Below are 18,658 nucleotides of genomic sequence, written 5' to 3' on the forward strand. Positions count from 1 at the left end.
ATACAAGTGCAGTTGCTAGCCGATCAAATCATGAATCCAAATACAGGTCCTACCTTACATCACACTTCAGGATTAGCCTGGAGAGAGCAGGCAGAGTTCATTTCCTGTGTACTTCCCTTTAGCATTGCATGGACAGCTAGAACATTAGCAAGAAGGTGGCTATGCTGTGTGGCCCGAGTTGGAAGCTGTGATTGGATGTTGTCGCTATGACGATCGCACCAGCACCGAGCGTCAGGCAGACCCGTTGTCAAGCATTGAAGCAACACGCACACGCGAGTGCTCAGATGCGGATGTGGAATGCTCTTGGATAAAAGAATCAGTGTTTCGACAATCGGCTTAACACAAGAAACGTACAATGTTCCCAAATGTGAAAGTCCTGTCATAATCACTACGGCCACTACTGGTATCATAACAATACAATACTTTTGCAGATTTGCAATCTGAGCTCTTAGGAATTTAGACTTTGCTCAGTCTAAACTGTTTATGCTGTGTTAAAAATAACCAGCCATTTTTATAAGTCCCATCAAAGCTCAGCACCACGATATGAAGTCCTTGATCTTACAATAGTTTTTTCTTTTTGAGTTGATGTCAGCGGTTTGATCTCAGCCTGAGAAAACAGCAGTTTTCAGTGAGAGCTTGACAGGGAGTTTGGGATGCTTTCCCCCAAAAGGCCCTGTGCAAGATCAGCCTTTTATCGCCTTTCCTCAGAGCTGCTTCGGAAAAAATGAAGCTGAATGGAAACAATTTAATATTGTGGAGTCTGGCTAGAGAGACTACGTTCTTGACTCAGAAAACTATTTCTTTCATTTAAGTTTCCTGCCAGAGAAAGAAAGACGCTCTTATACAATACACACTGTATGATCTAACTATTGGACTGCCAATACAATTAAACTGTAGCCACAGCTCCTACAACCAAACCCCACAACAAATATCCTGATAGTCTTCACGATTAGGATATGTCACATTCTGGTTACTTCTTCGTAAACTCAAGCCTTCGAATTAATATCATAATAAAATGAAAACCCTTTTCCGATACTTTTGGTCCATATACTTTCAGCATCCACATATATTTTGTACTCCCTTGAAGATAAGACCTCATTGAAGTCAAACTGATCTCTGTTACATGTTTGATCAACGTCAGCTTGTGTTAAGACACACCTTTATTCGTCCCACAATGGGAAAATTTGGGATTTGGGAATTTATCTACCCACGTATCCTCATTCCGCTGCAAATCTCAAATTTCAAAAGCAACATGCTCTCCAGATGCATGTAACTCTGCTGTTCATGCTGATCTAAAGATCATGATTTGGTTTATAAAAGCATGATCACATCATAACCTTGCTTTATTATAGATGACCATGTCAGTTCCTTGAGAACACAATGAGGAGACGTTTTAATCTTGCAGTGACCTTTTGCTCCCTCAGGGAGATGTGGGGTTGGGATGAGTGACACTGTTGTGTCAGGCCGGTCGATAAGCTCCCATCTTCCCTCCAGCGGCTGAGCAAATTAACCAGCAGCAGCAGCAGCAGCAGATGAAGACAAGTGATCATTACGGAAGGCTAAGCTCTAACGATCAAATCTGCGTGCGTGTGTGATAGTGAGAGTCTGTCAGCTTGCTGTCTGTGTTCGTGAATCTCTTCCTGTGCCAGGAAACATGTAGGTTGTGCTGCAGTGGACACAGAAAATCATTAGACCCGCCTCTGCCTTTCTGACTCTACACCTCGGCCCTTAAACTCACCATCCCTCCTCCACCTCTTGTTAGATGCAAGGCTGGATCCTATGCAAATTCATGAGGGAAACTCATTCATTACGCTGAATTCAAAGTTCAATACTGTGTACACGGCTGCATCAGGAAAGCGAGGTTGAGAAATGCTGCTCGGCATCCTCAGGGTTCAGTCTGCGGCATGTTAATGTAGTAGGGAAATGCAGATTTCTGTCATTTCAACACCTCTGGGATGCAGCATCAGCACATTCACACTAGGACATTGTGTCAGCCGCTCCGTCTGTCTCTGTCTCTGCTATGCCAGTCGGCACATGCCTGCACTCTCAATCATGCGCACCCCAGACGAACCAGCACTGACCCCCCACTAAACCCCACAGCAGATTCCTGTCTCTGAGGTTTCGGACAAGACTAACCCCTTCAAATCCAGGTTTCCTCTGCTGACGTAAACTGGCTTTAATTTGTAGCCTCAATTTACACACATGCAGATTGAGCTTTTGGGGGGGGGGGGGGGGGGGGGGGGTCTCAGTAAAACACAAGTAAGAGCTGTCTAACTTCACAGATAATTTTTAGTGAGGGTGTTATGTGCCTCTTTGTGCCTCAGTTTGGTCTTGTTGACTTTGAATGTTACGCTAATTGAGTTGCAGCACACACAGCACTGTGCATGCAAACTGCCTCTTTAACGTCAACTGGTAATCCAGTGGGCCTGGCAGCAAGTGAACCCCGAAGAGTCTTTCGAGAACTGAAGTGTTCCCCGATCTGATCTGACCTGCAAAAATGTTCAAACCCCCCTAATCACTTTGAAGAGCACAATAATACCAGGAGCAGTTGCCCTGCTACATACAGCAAAAAGGTTAAGCATGTGATTATACCGAGCTTAGCCTGAAACATGGACAGAATATATTTGTGTGTGTGTGTGTGTGCGTGTGTGTGTGTGTGTGTGTGTGTGTGTGTGTGCTCGTGCATCTGCATGATTGCAATAATTGGTATCGTACTCTGTTACGTTTTTAAGGTCATTGTGGACAATCGCGATTATACGTGTGCGTCCATGTGCGTCCATGTTGTCACTTGGCATGCTATGCAGTGCCTTGGCAAGTGAGTCATGTTATAGAAGCTAACGTCAGTGATGTCAGTGTTTCCCCCATCTAAGTCGAGCAGAGATTCAGGAGGAAACAACAGGGAAACACTTAGGAGGGACAGAAGAAAGAGAGTTGAGTGGCGATTGATGGAGGATATATGATTTCTGTGTGTGTGTGTGTGTGTGTGTGTGTGTGTGTGTGTGTGTGTGTGTGTGTGTGTGTGTGTGTGTGTGTTTGTGAGTGACTGACGGCTCTCCATGGCAGGCCACTACCGACCACAAAGACTGCGGTGAGAAGGGCAGAGAGAGCAGGGAGCAAAGGGCGGTAACAAGAGCTGCATCTGAAAGATGATGCGGTGAGGCAGAGGAGAGGATGTGTTCTGAGAACTGCACCGAGAGGGGCTGAATGAGAGTGATAAATTAAAATCGAAGAAACGTGGAGGAGGAGGAGGAGGAGAGAGATGAGGATGGAGGGAGAGCAGGAAGTGAGGGTAGAGGCGGTGGTATGGGGGAGATCAAAAGGAAGTTGCTCTCTGCCTTCATCGGCAGCTTTAAAACCAATCACACCAAATCACAGCAGTCCCACACGCTCACAGAGAACCTACATGTTCAGATTCGGTCACCGTTTTGGTCCTCCTGTTCCTCTCCGCAGACCATTAGCCATAGCATCCCTCTGTCTTCGCAAGCAGCTGAGGAGATACAAGACGATAAAGACGATGACAGTCTGTCAAACTGGAGATTCAATCTGAGGAACAAATGTAGCATTAGATCCGTGATCATGCTGTGGATGTTTTACAGTCATCCATTCTAACTGAGGACCAGAGCCAAATGTTGCACGATTTCTCATCTGGACATATCATTGGATCATTCTAATTGGAAAGCTGCGTATAAAATTGTGAGGAAGCCCTTGTTTGACAAATTGAAAGAATGTAAAGACTATATGTAAGCATGATCACATCATAACTTGCAGGTATTAAAGTAATCATCTGCAGATCAGAAGCCTAAACTGAGACTGTGTTGATTGGATAGTTGACGTATGTGAATATTAGATAAAGAGAGGTAAACCAGTGGGTCAGGTCAGGGTTTTTGATCATCAGCACCTGTACGGTCTAATATAAATTATGTGACTTTGACCATTATTTCTACAAGAAGAGATTCTCTACCGTTTTGCCTGTTTCATGAAACTTTCTCTCCCCACCACTCCCACAAATGAAGTCCAGACTTCACCAAGTCTGGTAAAATATTTGGACTGCAATGAAGATGCCAGGTGAATGCATCTGCTGCAAGCAATCCTACAAACTAGGGTTAGGGTTACTTTAAAGCCTTAATGAAACACTATTCATTTAAAAGGCCATTACACTGAGGTCACGAATGTGACTCACTTAGACAATTCAGTCTCACACAAAATACTGATATTTGCCAAGAGGATTTAGGTATTATTATAACCCCCTGAAGGTTTGCTGCTTATGCTCTTTATTTATTGTTTTTTGTGATAAGATGGCTAATCACAGAAAAGATGTCTGTGCTTTGGATTAGATATGGAGAAACATTTTGGCTCAGATAAAGTTGTCAGTGACTGCAGGGAACAACTCACAGATGGGAAATTTGTCCGGTTTCTAACTTGGGTTTGATAAAAATGCTTTTAAACAGCAAATACTGATATATTTGCCATCATTTATTCTCTGGAAATCTGATTACTTTCATGCTAAACAATCCTCAGGAGTGCTGTCGCAGCATTTAAAACAGCTCATAGAACTGCCTTTAATGGTCAATCCATCAAATCTGTTTACATCCTTAAGGCTATTTTGCCATCTGAGCTTTTGCTTTGTGATGGTGACTTTACACCTCCTTTTGAGTCCCATGAGCTCTGGTCCCTGAAGAGAGACACAGACAGAAACGAGGTGAACCCAAGACATTTTTATTTTTTAAATTTACCTCTCACCTTTCCCGTCTGTTTTTCGATTAGTTTTAGATCTCAGCACAAATACGATATAAGGAATTTATCAGTGCACTCATTCCAACCTTTTCCTTTCATGCCCATCATCTCAGGCAGCCTTCTCGCCAGGCCGGCAGAGCAAGACCGCTCAGGCTGGGCGAGCTTTCCACCCCCACAGTCTCTCGCACCCCACCTCTGTTTCCCTGCTCCATCAATCTTCTGCCTCGTGCCTGAGGTTCATCCTGCTTCTCCTTCAATTCTCTTTCTCCCTTTCTTATCCTCTCCCTTGGTAGCTCATGCTCTCCACCGACCTCCCACCTTGGAACCACTACAGCTCTCTGTTGCCATGACAGCAAAGGTGATGTCGGAGCAAGAGATCAGCGAGCCTGCTTTTAACCTTTTGTTTGTGTGCGTAAGCTGAAATCACACACACACACACACACACACACACACACACACACACACACACACACACACACACACACACACACACACACACACACACACTCACTCCAGTCCTCAGGTGGCTGAAGCTTTACAGGCTCTGTCTCATAAACCCAACAGTATCTTGTTGTCTGACTCCTTTGCCGCCTCTCGCAAGGATAGACACCTCTTGTCTTCATGTTGTTGCTATGGCAACTCAGATGGGTCATTTACTCGATCTGTCATTGGTTGCAATGCTTCATATTGTGTCTCCAACGAGTGCAGTATACAATTTATTAACATAAAAATTTGTCTGGATATGACCGTACAGGCATAAGAGGTATTGGATAGATTTGTTAACAGTGCTGCACATCACACCTGGTTAAAATTACGATAATAATACCAATATCTAAAAATCCCACCTTTGAACAGAGACTTACAGAATGTTTTGTATGAGTCCAGTGGCTGGTCCAGACATGTCTGTAAGGTCAAATGGTAGAAACATTATAGACAGCAGACACCAGTGTAATATTGTTATTATTATATATGAATATTAATGTAAAAAACACTTGTTTTTCAAATAGCGTCCATGTTATGCCACCTACTGACTCACTCATAACTAAGGCCGACCTTGAAAGATGTGGACAAATGGACGATGTTTGTAAACCAAAGAAAATGTATGCTTGATATGAATTTTAGATATTGACTTTGGCTTTTGGTTTAAGGTTTTAAGTATTACTTTTAACAGCTATACAGCTGCACATACTTTATGTATTTTGCATATAAATGGCAGATTGATAGAAGAATATTCTATGTTGAATAGATTGTGTTGCCAGTCATGGGGCATTGACTGCCCGGAATCTGCAGACTTTCATTTCAAAAGGCAGTAGTAGTTCTTCCTTGCAGGGCTATTAATCAGTGAGACCGCCTGCTGTTTGGAATGAAGGTCTGCAGACCTCCAGACTTCCACAATGGCTGCCTATCCCAGATTAATGGTGTAATCAAATGAAGCACTTCCATTCAGGGTTTCTCAGACTGACTAATTAAATGTTGTGGGGGTAAAAAAAAGTTAAAGAAAGAGTCTAAAACTAGGTTTTTTTTTATTGTGCAGCGACATTCTGTTTGCCACACGCTCTAGTCTCATCACTTAAGTAGCTACTGAAACTCCCCAACAGCCACAGTTTGCTCTCATCAACAAATGCACTGCAAGCCTTTTTCCCTCCTAATGGTTTCAACCCCGAACTAATGTATTTCTCTGTGCTCTGCTCTCACAACCTGACTAATAGGCAGCCTTCCATCCCCATTAAAATGAAGTCATTAGTTTGCGTGTGTGTGTGTGTGTGTGTGTGTGTGGTGTGAAACAGAAGTTTATTGCAATCGCCACGTTAAAGTTGAGATCAGGGTTGTTTGAAACATGCACGGAAATTGTTTGTAATAATATCAGCCACAACATAAAAACCACTAACTGGTTTTAATGTTGTGGCTGATCGGTGTATTATGAGATATGCATACGAATGTGCTGGATGTACCCCTATGTGTGTGTGTGTGTGTGTGTGTGTGTGCGTGTGCGTGTGCGTGCGCGCACGTTTGTGCAAAACGTAAAGATCTCAGGGAAACTTGTTTAATTGTCTGCCTGAGTGAAGGTCATTTCCACGATGACTCATCCTCTCCATCCCGCAGTCCAGAGGGGACAGATCTCTCTACACGGACAACAGTTTAAAATGAGGCTCGCTGACAAAGTAGAATGGCTCATCTCTAGTAGCATACATCACTGTTAATAATGCTAACAGAAAGGAGCTTTTATACACTGTCACTACAGCTCTACATTTGACCTCAAATCAAGGAGAGGTCAATTTGAAGGTACTCGGGTTAACAACAGTAAAATGCATTAACAGTGACGGACCATACGAAAAGAAAGAACAGGGTCTACCTGAAGATCAGACACCGTTGGTTATGAAGTGAAGCCTGGTGGAAACTCTGAGATGTATGCACTAGAACAAGCTGGAGCACATGGTAGTGGTGGGAAGGAGGTGTGTGCGCAACTGAAGGTCTGAAAGACAAAATGATAGAATATGTTTGGTCAGAATCATGAATGTCAGGTTCATTGACAGAAGGTGATGGAAAACCTAAGAGTAAGGAAGAGTTGCAGAATTTCACCCATTGAGGAATAAAGAAAATATCTTGAAATCTTCCTTCGAAATACAGTATAACTGAAAATTAGCGTATGTGGAATGTGGAGGTAGAAAAACATCATGCTGTATAATGTTACAATATTTCAATATTATGCACATGAGACTGATCGAAGGTGCTGGGTTTCTCCTGAGACATGTAGGTCAAGTGATTTGGTGTCTCTGGTTGTTGTCCGTTTATATATGCATCGGCCCTGCGACAGGCTGGGGCTCTCACAATGATGCGATAAGCTGTGATGCTCCTTAACCTTGAGAAGAAATAAATGTAGACAAGGAAGGAATGAATGGATGGATGGAAATCGTGAAAAGTCATCGGATAGTTGGCATGTGTAAGTCTTCAGATTCAGTTCTCAGGCATTTAGTGTTTTTTCAACTTCTTCAGCCCAGCCCTTTGCTGTTGATTCAGCATCAGTAAATGACGGACACCCAAATAGATATCTGTTTGCAAAACCCACACCCATCAGGCTATTTGCTGACTCATCTCACCATGCCCTACACTTACTCTCTCCCTGCTCCTCTTTTTTTTCTTTTCAGTCCCCTGTCACTTCTCTCCTTGTTGTCTCAGCATGGCACTATGCCATTCCTCCCCACACCTCCCTCCAACTCCTGTCTCACCTCCTCCCTCCATCTATCTACTCCCCGCTCCTCTTCTCCAGTCTAGCTCTCCGCCTCCCATTCCATCACCTCCATCGGCAGATCGATCTTTTCTCAAAGCTTCAGAGGAGAGGAATATTGTGCTTCAAGCCTACAGGTCTGATTTGCAATATATACCACGCTCCATGTAAGACCAGGAGCAGCAAGTCCAATGGAAAATTAAACAAACAATTTGTTGCCACATATAAGTGTGCATGTAAATGAGCAAGGGGCAGAGCAAAAGAGGTACTATTAAATATGGATAACATATCTGAAAATGCTGCTTAAGTGATGCAAACTGGTTACGATTTCAAACAGAAATTCATTAAAAAAAAATCACTGTGCAAAAGACTATGCTGTTAGGGATTTCTCGGCACACAGTGATATTTCTCACTGACTTTAATCATCATGTAGTACGCACATTGTTCAAATAATGTGGGCACATTCTTACATGGTTATTTTTTATTTTTGACAGTAATCGTACACCTTGTGATGCTCCAGTGACTTTTTACATTGTTGAACGACCTCGACTGAACATTGCAACAAATATTTCCAGCGAAACGATTTGCAACTTACTAGAGTCTATATCAGACATGGAATTCATGAGGTAGAAAGCCAATCATCTTAAACTAGCTAACAGCTGAGGAAGAACTTGACAAGGGGACTTGACACAAAGTGCTGTTGCCACCTACTCCAGCCGTGTGTGCTGTCTGTATGCTAACGAAAACGTCAGGGCAACGTCGCCACGTTGTGACAAGTCGGAGGTCGTGCGTGTGCGCGTGCGCATGCAGAAAGGCGTAAGTGCCCTGATCCACCATCTTTCAAATTCATTCCAATTAAATGGTTTAATCGCAACTGGATTGCTGCAGGAGACGAGGAATAGGCGGATGGGAGGGACGTTGCACATTGCACAGGTCTATTTCATTGCTCCAAAGGATGACAGTGCCAGTGTAAGACCAGAGACTGGAGGAAGGGGGGAACGAAGGGCGAGCCCGCGACAGAGGCCGAAAAAGGAGAGGGGTGATAAAAAGATCTGTAGAAAGAGAGAAGGAAACGGGGGGAGTGATCATGCTGAGCCAGCTGCCCTCCCTCACTGAACCACTTAGCTGATATCAAATTCAGACCTGATGACTTCATCCCTAAGCACTTAGCCATTCGACAGTCATTACATCATCAGACCTGGAAAGGGGCCCGATGATGTCATCCCCAGTGTGCAGGGGGTGAGGATGCATACGCGAGTCAATGCTCAGACACTGTGCTGTTTTATCCTCAGAGGCTTTTACCTCATGGAGAGTGCAACTGCAAAGTGACATGATGGGATGTTACAATATCTAAAAATGATCAAATGAAATAAGAGTGAGATTAGTCTTAAAGAAATGGTATGTATTTTATTTCTAATATTTTGATTTCAAATATGCTTAAAAATATGTCTCATAAAAGGTTTGCTGGTAAAGGCTTTTATGAGCCAGACTCCTTAAACAGCCTGGCAGCAGTGTAGATATTCTCTTCTAAACTTTTGAGATTTTGGTGTCCAGAACTTGAATATTTTAGCTGCAACTTGTTTCCAGTGGTAATAGTGTACTTCTGAAGACACACACAAAAAGGTCACATGTAGTCATTTGAAAATAAGACAGCAAATTACGTTTTTTTTCTCAGAACTTGCCATGTTTTATAGTAAGGTACACACATTTACATTTCAGCTGTCTTTGTGCTCACAGTAAAGGGGACAAAACACCAACAGTAAACATTATGTGGTTCTCGTCTTTTCAGAGCTAACATCCACATCCACACACCCACACACTCACACGGTTGCGTCAGCACAAGCACTCTCATATTGAAACACACAGAAATGCATCCTCAGTTACTGTCCCATCTGCACTCAGTCTATTCCAGTTTTTACTCAAACCACCTAATTTAGGCTTTCTTGTAATGATATATGAAATACCACTTATACTTACAAAATGTGTTAAACAAATCAACCAAAGGAGTACAAAACAAAAACATAAATAAAAACAATCTACATCTTTATGAAGAAAGCATTGTTATTATAAAATAAACTGTAATAATCAACAATTTTTACAGCATTGTATTGTTGGTGTGTTTTTTTAATACGATGGCCTAGGTTACTATTTATAGAAGCATGAGCTGAAGAAAGAGAAGAGGAAGAAGAAAAAGAAGAAGGAGGGGAAGAAGAAGAGAAGATGAATAATAGTGACATTTAAGACGCTCTGCACTGCACATGGTGACCGTGACAATTGGTTGTTGCCATGGAGATGATGTTGCATGTTACCAAGTGATTTCAGGTGACAGTCTTTGGGATTGATTCAAGCTATGGGGTTCCCGTTGTCTTGCCCCGCCTTCCCTAATGAACCCCAATAACTTCAAAGATAAGTAATTGAATGATTGATTGAATGATGACATCACGTCAAATTGCCCTCCCCAAAACATCAAATTCCCCTCCCCCTTGTTTCCCACCCACCCTTACTGAAAGTCCAATGGGTATTGGCTAGCAGGACAATAAATCCTGCACATCCTCATTCCATCCCTCTCGTAGTTGGGCCTGATAGGATATGGACACCAGACCAGACTCCACCAACACCCTGGCGTTCTAATCCTCCGACATGGCATGCCACTTGGCGATCTGGCGGCGCGGGTGGTCGCAGATCTCCCTCCAGTGCTCGCCTGGAGTGCCAGCTGCCAATGTGCCCAGCACCAGGCGCCCGAGGACGGTGTTGGGGCTCCGTGAGTTGCCTGTGTCTGAGTCCAGTAGCAGCAGCTCCACACTGGTGTCCCTCAGGCCCTCGTCGGACGGCAGATCAAAGACAAAGAGCTCATTGAAGACTGGGTTGGGGGAGCACTTCTTCACGTGGGTCTTCTTTTTGCACACACGCTTCTTTCCGTGGTACATGTTCACCTTGACGTACGGATCTGGAGAAGAAGAATGACAAGAGCAGATGAAGAAAGTGAGGACAGAGGGAAAAATGCACGCTGAATTTCCAACGCTGCAGTGTTTGCAGAGTGGCATATTATTCCTAAGCCAGATCAATACGGTAATCGATAGAGCGGAAATGATGCATGATAGAAATGAGGACAAAATAGGCTGGTTATGTAAACACTTTGTCTTTGTGGGGCTGTCACTTAAGTACTCTCTATCACATCCTGATCAAATTACTTCAGTATGGTGGCATCATTATAGCAACTATGCACCCCCAAGTCATTTGGGGACAGAAAGAGCAGAATAATTTTGCTCGCATCTGGTTATTGTTATGAGAATGACGTGTGTGCACACATGCATTCGTGTGCATCTGTGTTGATCCCCTATGAAAGGTTCAGCTTAAAGTAAACGTACCTGTGGGTCCGTTGTTTTCAGTCTTCGGCAGGTGGCGAGCCTTGAGGACGACCACAGTAAGAGTGTTGGTGGTGGACTGGTAACACAGGGAGAGCAACAACTCGCCGCGGCCTGAGGACTTCTGTGGAGAGACGGGGGATGGGGGAGTGGGAGCAAAATAGAGTGGAAATGAAAATCATATAAGAGATCGTCTTGCGATCACACTTGCCCAGCTGCCCTTCAACATGTTGATGTTCCAACCATAAGAACTGAGTAGTCATCACTGCATTATATCCTCATTGTCTACAGCCACACCTATTTCTTCTCTCACACACACACACACACACACACACACACACACACACACACACACACACACACATACACACACTTATTTTATCCGTGGTTAAACAAGCCTATGGAAACTGCTGAATCTACATTACAATGAAAAACAGCAAATAAGTATTTCCTATCAACAGTGCTGTATGACAAATGCAGACGTACGAGAAATGGTGTCGGTGCTGATGATTAAATGGTTGTCAACTAAATAACCACCACCTGCTTATAGTGAATGTTTCTCATATCTTAACTTGCACAGACGTGTATCATTGAGAGGCTCCCTAATTCTTCTCTGCATTAGAGCTTCCACTGTGTAACTGCTCCACAATGCATGTCCACGCCTGTGTCCGCACCTAAGAGAATTGACACTGCGATCACATCTAACAGGATATCACGCCTCTGCTTCTGGGTTGCCATGGTAGTGAGAAATATAGCACCCTGACGATTTCTACCTCTGACCCGATGTTCTGCTCTCTGAAACTACATAATGCGTATATGCTGCCAGTGTGTTTCTCTTTCACTCCCATGGGGACATTGTATAGATTTATTATTGTGTAGAATAAGTGCCCATATTTTGCTTTATTTTATTGCTTTTATCTTCATCTAGAGTGAAAACTGGTCAAAAACGACGCCGCTTGTGACAATTTCTATCAATTCATTGTGTTACGTGCTCACATGCATACTCAACTCTTTCTCTCCGTCTCTCTCTCTCTCTCTCTCTCTCTCGCACAAAGCATTAGGACACAATCTATGCCATGCAGACAAAGAGAGCCACCACCCTGTTATCAAAGAGGTGCCTCCAATCATGAGAACAACAGCGATGTCACATAGTGAGAAAATTCAGCCAATGAGCAACTAAATTTCATACATATAACCACATGAAGATTAGGCAAAAAAAGAATCAGATATAACACTGAATAGAGTCAATTCATTAATTCAAGTGTGTCAATATGAACTCTGCTACACCATCAGCAAAAAATCTTTGCACTACATTTTTGCTAGTCAGGACTTTCTCTTTGAATAAAGAGACTATACAATACAGCCGATACACAGCAATTGACTAAAAGAGGTCAAGTATTTTTGTTCTCTGCCAACATCCAATCCAATAAAAGAACCTAAAAGAAAAAACCTCTGCAAACCCTGGATTCTGAAACAAATGTTCTATTGATTAATTCACAAAAACCCTTTCCCAAAAATGCAGTACAGATTCGTCTCCACAGCTGAGGTTCATTCAATTTTTCTCTTCTGGGACCCAAATGAGAAATGGAATTGAAAAAATATGGTTATTCTATATGTGGGGAGAAACAGAATTATTGTCCTCTTGATGATAAAAATACGGACTTCTGCGGAGAGGCAATCAACCTTTTTATATTTCCATGAACTGGAGCCATGTTTCCCAGCACTGCATCGTCTCAGAGATCTTTATACAAATAACAGATATCTCATATTCCTCCGGGGAAGGTACAAATGTACATGAACATATCCACTTCCATCTGGTAGGCACAGAGCCTCAATTTTGGCAGAGCTCTGCAAAGTACAATATCAGCCCACACGCCTATAATTACATTGATATTCTCTCACATTCCACTTGAAAATGGACAAATGCTCAGCCAAACCATCTATTAACAGTGTATAGAGCGCTGTTGTATACTCGACCCAAGACCTTAAAAACAGGATGTAGATATCTTCTTACACTCCATCATTTAAATTCACCAGACATAGAATCAATCTGAGTTCAGTCCAGTGCCTTTACAGAAAATGGATATACAGTATTGTACATGTGGGGATTTGATCTCCCAGGTATGGTGACATGGCATTCCTCTAAGAGGAAAGATGTCTGACTGAAAATGAGCAACAGTACATCTGTGGTGCTCACGGTTGCCAGGAACAGTCAGTCTGGAGTAGAAGATTATTGACCACAAACCCACGGATCCATAATGGTGTGGAAATCACTCCATATATTCTGTACACTACTCAGAATGTAAATGTCCATGTGAGTCAGACATCCTGCATTACTGTTTCAATTATAAGATGCTGTTTGGAAATTAATAAAATTACTAAATAAAAAAAACAATATAAGCTGGCTATTGAAATGCACTGATCATGCAGACCTAAACGACATATTTCCTGGACTTCAGAACAAATAGTTGTTTCAGAATTCAAAAGATATATATATTAAACAAAAAAAAAGGAAAACCATGGGTTCACACTGACAGCATTCCAACTAAGCACAAGCCCAGACCTCAGTATCCATGTGTGAGAACACATCTCCCTCTGTCTCCACAGAGAACTACACTTCCTATCTGCTTTCCCACTTGGCTTAATTTCATATTTACAATTTTTAACGTAACTACAGACAGCGACAATGAAAGTGAATTTGAGGTATTTGCAGACATACAGATTACATTAAAAAATGTAACTTTCATTTAAGATGCAGATTTTATAATCAGTAATTAAAGTTTTGGTTTATATATCTTTCCTTTAAACTGCCATGTTGCAGTTCATTTGGAAACTTGAGATGCAGATGCTGATGTTGCATTGATGGATATGTTATTATTGGAGATGTTCTTATCAAAACAATCATTAAGTGGATCTGATGAAAAAAAATCTTACCTTAACATTCTTCTTGATGATTTCTCGGCTCATCAGGACACGCCCCTCTGATAAGTCAATCCCGGACAAGGGGACGAGGGTCTCCCCAATGACCTCATCCCGGGAGAACCTGTCAAAGCTGAGCACCATGAAGTGAAGGGCCAACTCCGACACTCGGGCCAGTGGGATCCCGTAGAAGCTGAAGGTCTCGTCAAAGGCAGGGTCCAGAGTCTTCCGCAGGACTCTGGTCTTCACGCGGTGCTTTTTCTCTGGCAGCAGGGTCAGCTTGATGTAGGGGTCAGAGGTCATAGACTGTTCATCAGTTGGGCTCAGCCCATGGGCTTCCTGGATTAGAAAGTAAAATCAACCAATCAATCAATTATTCAAGACTGTGGGGAGCCAATTTCAATTTCTATCAATAGACAGATTGCAAAGACACCCACACACACACACACACACACACACACACACACACACACACACACACACACACACAATCAGTACCTTGATGTGGACAATGAATGCCTTCTTCTCTGGCTGGTACTCCAGGGAGAAGTGGAGTGTCCCTAACCCACTCTCCCTCTCCTCTCTGTTGGGCTTGTCCACAGCTGGAGTGGGCGCCTGACTGGAGAGGGTGCTGGATGGTGAAGGGAGGTCACCGTGGTCCATTAAACCATGTTGGGTGAACCCTGCATGGGGAGACGGCAGCTCAAGGTCCGGGGAGCTCCGCACCTTCTGGTGGTGGTGGTGAAATGGTTTGGTAGTAAAGTTGCCATTCAGATCCCGTTTCTCCAGATCCAGATGGAGAGCCAATCTGGAACCGTTGGGACTTGATGCCAGTTTATTGGTGCCGGTCGGACTCATCGGTGTCGCAGTGTGGCAGTTTCCGTTAACATCGGTTTTACTGCTGTCGTTTGTTTTTGTGCTGGCCGGTGCAGCAAACTTCTTCTTGCCACTGAGACTCTCTGGGTAGATGTCGACCCCTTTGAGCATGTGAACAAACTTGTAAGGCGGTGTCTTCTGGGATTTAGTGTTTTTACGCTGGCAACAGATCCACGCAAAGGCTGACACAGTGAAGACAAGGCCAAAGACGCTCACCACAGCTACACCTACTGGCACTGCCACTGTGGAGGGAGGGAGGGAGTGGGTGGGGGAAAGAGGGGGGAAATAATGTTAATTAAACATCTAACTACATCCCCCATGGAAAAAAAGTCTCACATAAAACTGTTCTTCATGTTGCAGTCTAAAGAGATTTTGTTGTGTTGACGCAGCTGAGTCCGTTTGGTGTTTCTGACTGACGCAGGCTGCAGTCCTGACTCAGATGGAGATGAGAACAACAATCAATCTGTCCAACCCTGGAGAAGAATCATCACTTCTGTGTTCCAAGCATGGCCACAGCATTTCATCAGGAAACAGATGGTGTAAGTAACGGCACAACGTCATCGAGTGACTGGTTGACTTTCGGATGACAGGTCTAGCACAAATGGAGAAACAGATGTACGCCACTGTCTTTTTGCTCCATTCAATTTGATAATGACAAGGAGCATCACCATAATCAGGCGATGATATGCAGACCTGCAGTGCAGGATAGGGAAGCCTTATTTGACTGATGAACAGACTTTTAAAAGGAAACAAAAGCAAAATTGAGAACCAGCAACATTTTCCACAGCGAAATAGATTCTTAAAGATTATGTTTTGTGCAAAGCATTGTATACCTTACCACAGTACAGACAGGAACCAGCCTGTCTGTAGCCAGAGCCATATTACAGGGATATCTGCCACTGAATGCTTAAGTTCTTTGTTTCATGGCATTGAACTGTGACTCGACGACAACAGCAATGCCGCCTTCTTGTGCAGCTTAATAGGTCTGTTTCATCGGTGGAAACGCAGACCATTTCCTGCTGTTAGGAGGGCGGCTCAGTGGAAAAGCACTCAGGTTAACACCCTTTCGGGGGGGGGGGGGGGGGGGGGGGGGGTATTCAGGGTGGGTGACACCTTGTTTACAACATATTTCTTTGTTGTATTCTCTACAGTATTACTCCAGATGTCACTAAGCCTTTGTGTGTATTCTCTGAGCGTGCTTTGCTGCGATATTTGAAGGTGTAGCATCATCCATCTCGAACGTATGTGAAGAGACATGCCTCTCCCCCCCCCTCTCATCCATTGGTGAATACTGGGGAGGGGCAGTCAGCTCAGGATGATTTTAAATCACATCACTCTTACCGTCTCTGTCATCTCTACTTCCCATTCAGCAATATTTCAGCCTAATGTCCTGACTTTCAAGGCAACAACAGCAACAGCAACAGCAACAGCAACAACAACAGCAACAGCAGCAACCACAACAACAACAACAACAACAACAACAGACAGGTGGATGTGGCAATGGGAGGTCGGTCAGGGGGGGGGGGGGGGACTCACCGAGCTGAGCTCCGTCCTCCGCCACTGGCGCCATGTCGCTGTCCGAGGTGCTGACGCGGTCCTGCGCTCTCTCTCTCTCTCTCTCTCCGTCGGTCTGTGTCTCTCTCTCTCTCCGTCGGTCGGTGTCTCTCTCTCTCTCCGTCGGTCTGTGTCTCTCTCTCTCTCCGTCGGTCTGTGTCTCTCTCTCTCCCCGTCGGTCGGTGTCTCTCTCTCTCCCCGTCGGTCTGTCTCTCTCCCTGCGGTGTATCTCCGTGAGGTTGTCGGCGGGCTCCGATGAGGGTCAATGGTCGAAAGGCTCGATGATTAAGAGAGATGGAGGGGCGCCCTGTTCCCACCCTGCTGCTGTAACGCTCTGCGATGCGTGAGTGTGTCTCAGGGGCGGCAACACCCTGCTTATTCTCCCCCCCCCCCCCTCTCCCCCCTCCCCCCCTCCTCCCGTACCGGTAACGCTGAGGTCATCGGTGCTGACGCAGTCGTGACGTAGGCGGTCCGTGAAATCAGGACCCCCGGTGAAGCAGCACAACGAGGCTGCTGCCAATCTCCCTGACTGACTGCTGGGGGGGACTGGGTCGGCATCTCTGTCCCTTGCGTCCCTTTCTGTGCGCGCGCGTGTTGCCATGGTCCTGTCCAGTGGCAATTTGGCCAATGGAGTGATACGCAGTGATGCTTTGGTCTGATACAGACTGGTACGGAACAGAACACCAGGTCAGTTCCCCAGGACCACTTCATTTAATAGTCCTCCGCCTGCACATTGCTGTAGAATACATTTCACAGTTCATACTCAAAGTATTTTAGGCTCACAGGTGACTGAAGCCAATCCTGCTCGAGGATGTTGCCTGCAGACATCACGTGGACCACTGTATCCCGAGTTGCATTGTCCAGTATGATCACGTTTAAGAACAGTTTTATTGTTTTCAAAATACAGTATAACATCCGACAGTGTACGTGTAAAGTGTTAGTAATTCTTTGCGCTGTTCTCGAACACAGCTAAAAGACAAGGAGTGGACAGAAAAAAACAAAGAAAAGGAAAAGAGAAGAAAAGGGTTTGTAATATTTTGGGACAATTCTTGTTGCATTGTCCCTTGAATAAAATAAAAAAAAAATATAAGTGTTCTGAATTACCCATTGGTACAACATTAATATGATGAAATACGGACCCCTAGTGGCCATAGTAAAGAATGTATTTTTTTTCGATTACCACTTCTACTGGTTAAACCAGGTCACACCATCCGCCTCTTGTGCATATAAAAAGTGGCTGTGTTAGCCCCTCTCTATGTCAGACTCCGACATCACATTCTGTGTATGGACTCATTCTAGATGAAGCTCATAATCAGTAACTCCAACCGCGAAATAGAACTCTCAATGACAGTCTTTCTTTGTCACATGTTTTGTTTCATATGTGGTCGACCTGAGAGGCCTTTAGATTAGTGTGTTTTACTTAATGTTCTTCGGATACGATAAATCTCAAAGGAGTGTGTTTGTGTGTGTTTGTGTGTGTGTGTGTGTGTGTGTGTGTTATGATGGAAATTCAAGTTGAGATGGAAATGATCTATGTTTGTCTGTGCAATAAAGACCCAGTCTGTCGATCTGGAGCACAAGCATTGGTTTTATTGATCTTGCAAGAGGACATGCACAAAGTGATGAAAGAACATGCACAACGTGTTGCTGGGTGAGATCTCCGCAGAATGGGGAGTGAGCAGGACAGTTATGAAAAGGAATAATTGATTCAGGGAGACGGAGACCGTGGACGTCTCAAGCAGAAGTATTTATGATAAGAGCTCAATGTATATATCAAGGAGATTTCTGGTTCGTTTACACAGATAAACAAGGTGGTCGGTGTATGGTGCCCCAAGACAATCTGCCTGTTCCCGGTCTCTGTGGTGTATTTAGTTCAGGGTAATGTCGTCATCTCCCCGCGACTATGACACCTTGGGAGAGAGAGAGACTTCAGCTGCACGATGATTGTCGTGGCCTGCCACAGACAGGTCGACCTCGCTTGGTG

The 18,658-nt window shown here is 44.1% G+C and overlaps 1 protein-coding gene across 1 annotated transcript; it reads right to left on the minus strand.

Moving 5' to 3' along the window:
* Positions 1–9,617: 9,617 nt before the first annotated feature.
* syt4 (synaptotagmin IV) lies at positions 9,618–17,046 on the minus strand. The gene is made up of 5 exons (XM_035626999.2): positions 16,657–17,046; positions 14,743–15,362; positions 14,260–14,583; positions 11,329–11,449; positions 9,618–10,907 (listed from the first exon to the last, which is right to left on the minus strand). Exons 1-5 carry the CDS (start codon positions 16,688–16,690, stop codon positions 10,588–10,590), a joined length of 1,419 nt encoding a protein of 472 aa, XP_035482892.2. The 5' UTR covers positions 16,691–17,046; the 3' UTR covers positions 9,618–10,587.
* Positions 17,047–18,658: the final 1,612 nt, after the last annotated feature.

This window comes from Scophthalmus maximus, chromosome 2, assembly GCF_022379125.1.
Source record: "Scophthalmus maximus strain ysfricsl-2021 chromosome 2, ASM2237912v1, whole genome shotgun sequence".
Lineage (NCBI taxonomy): Eukaryota > Metazoa > Chordata > Actinopteri > Pleuronectiformes > Scophthalmidae > Scophthalmus > Scophthalmus maximus.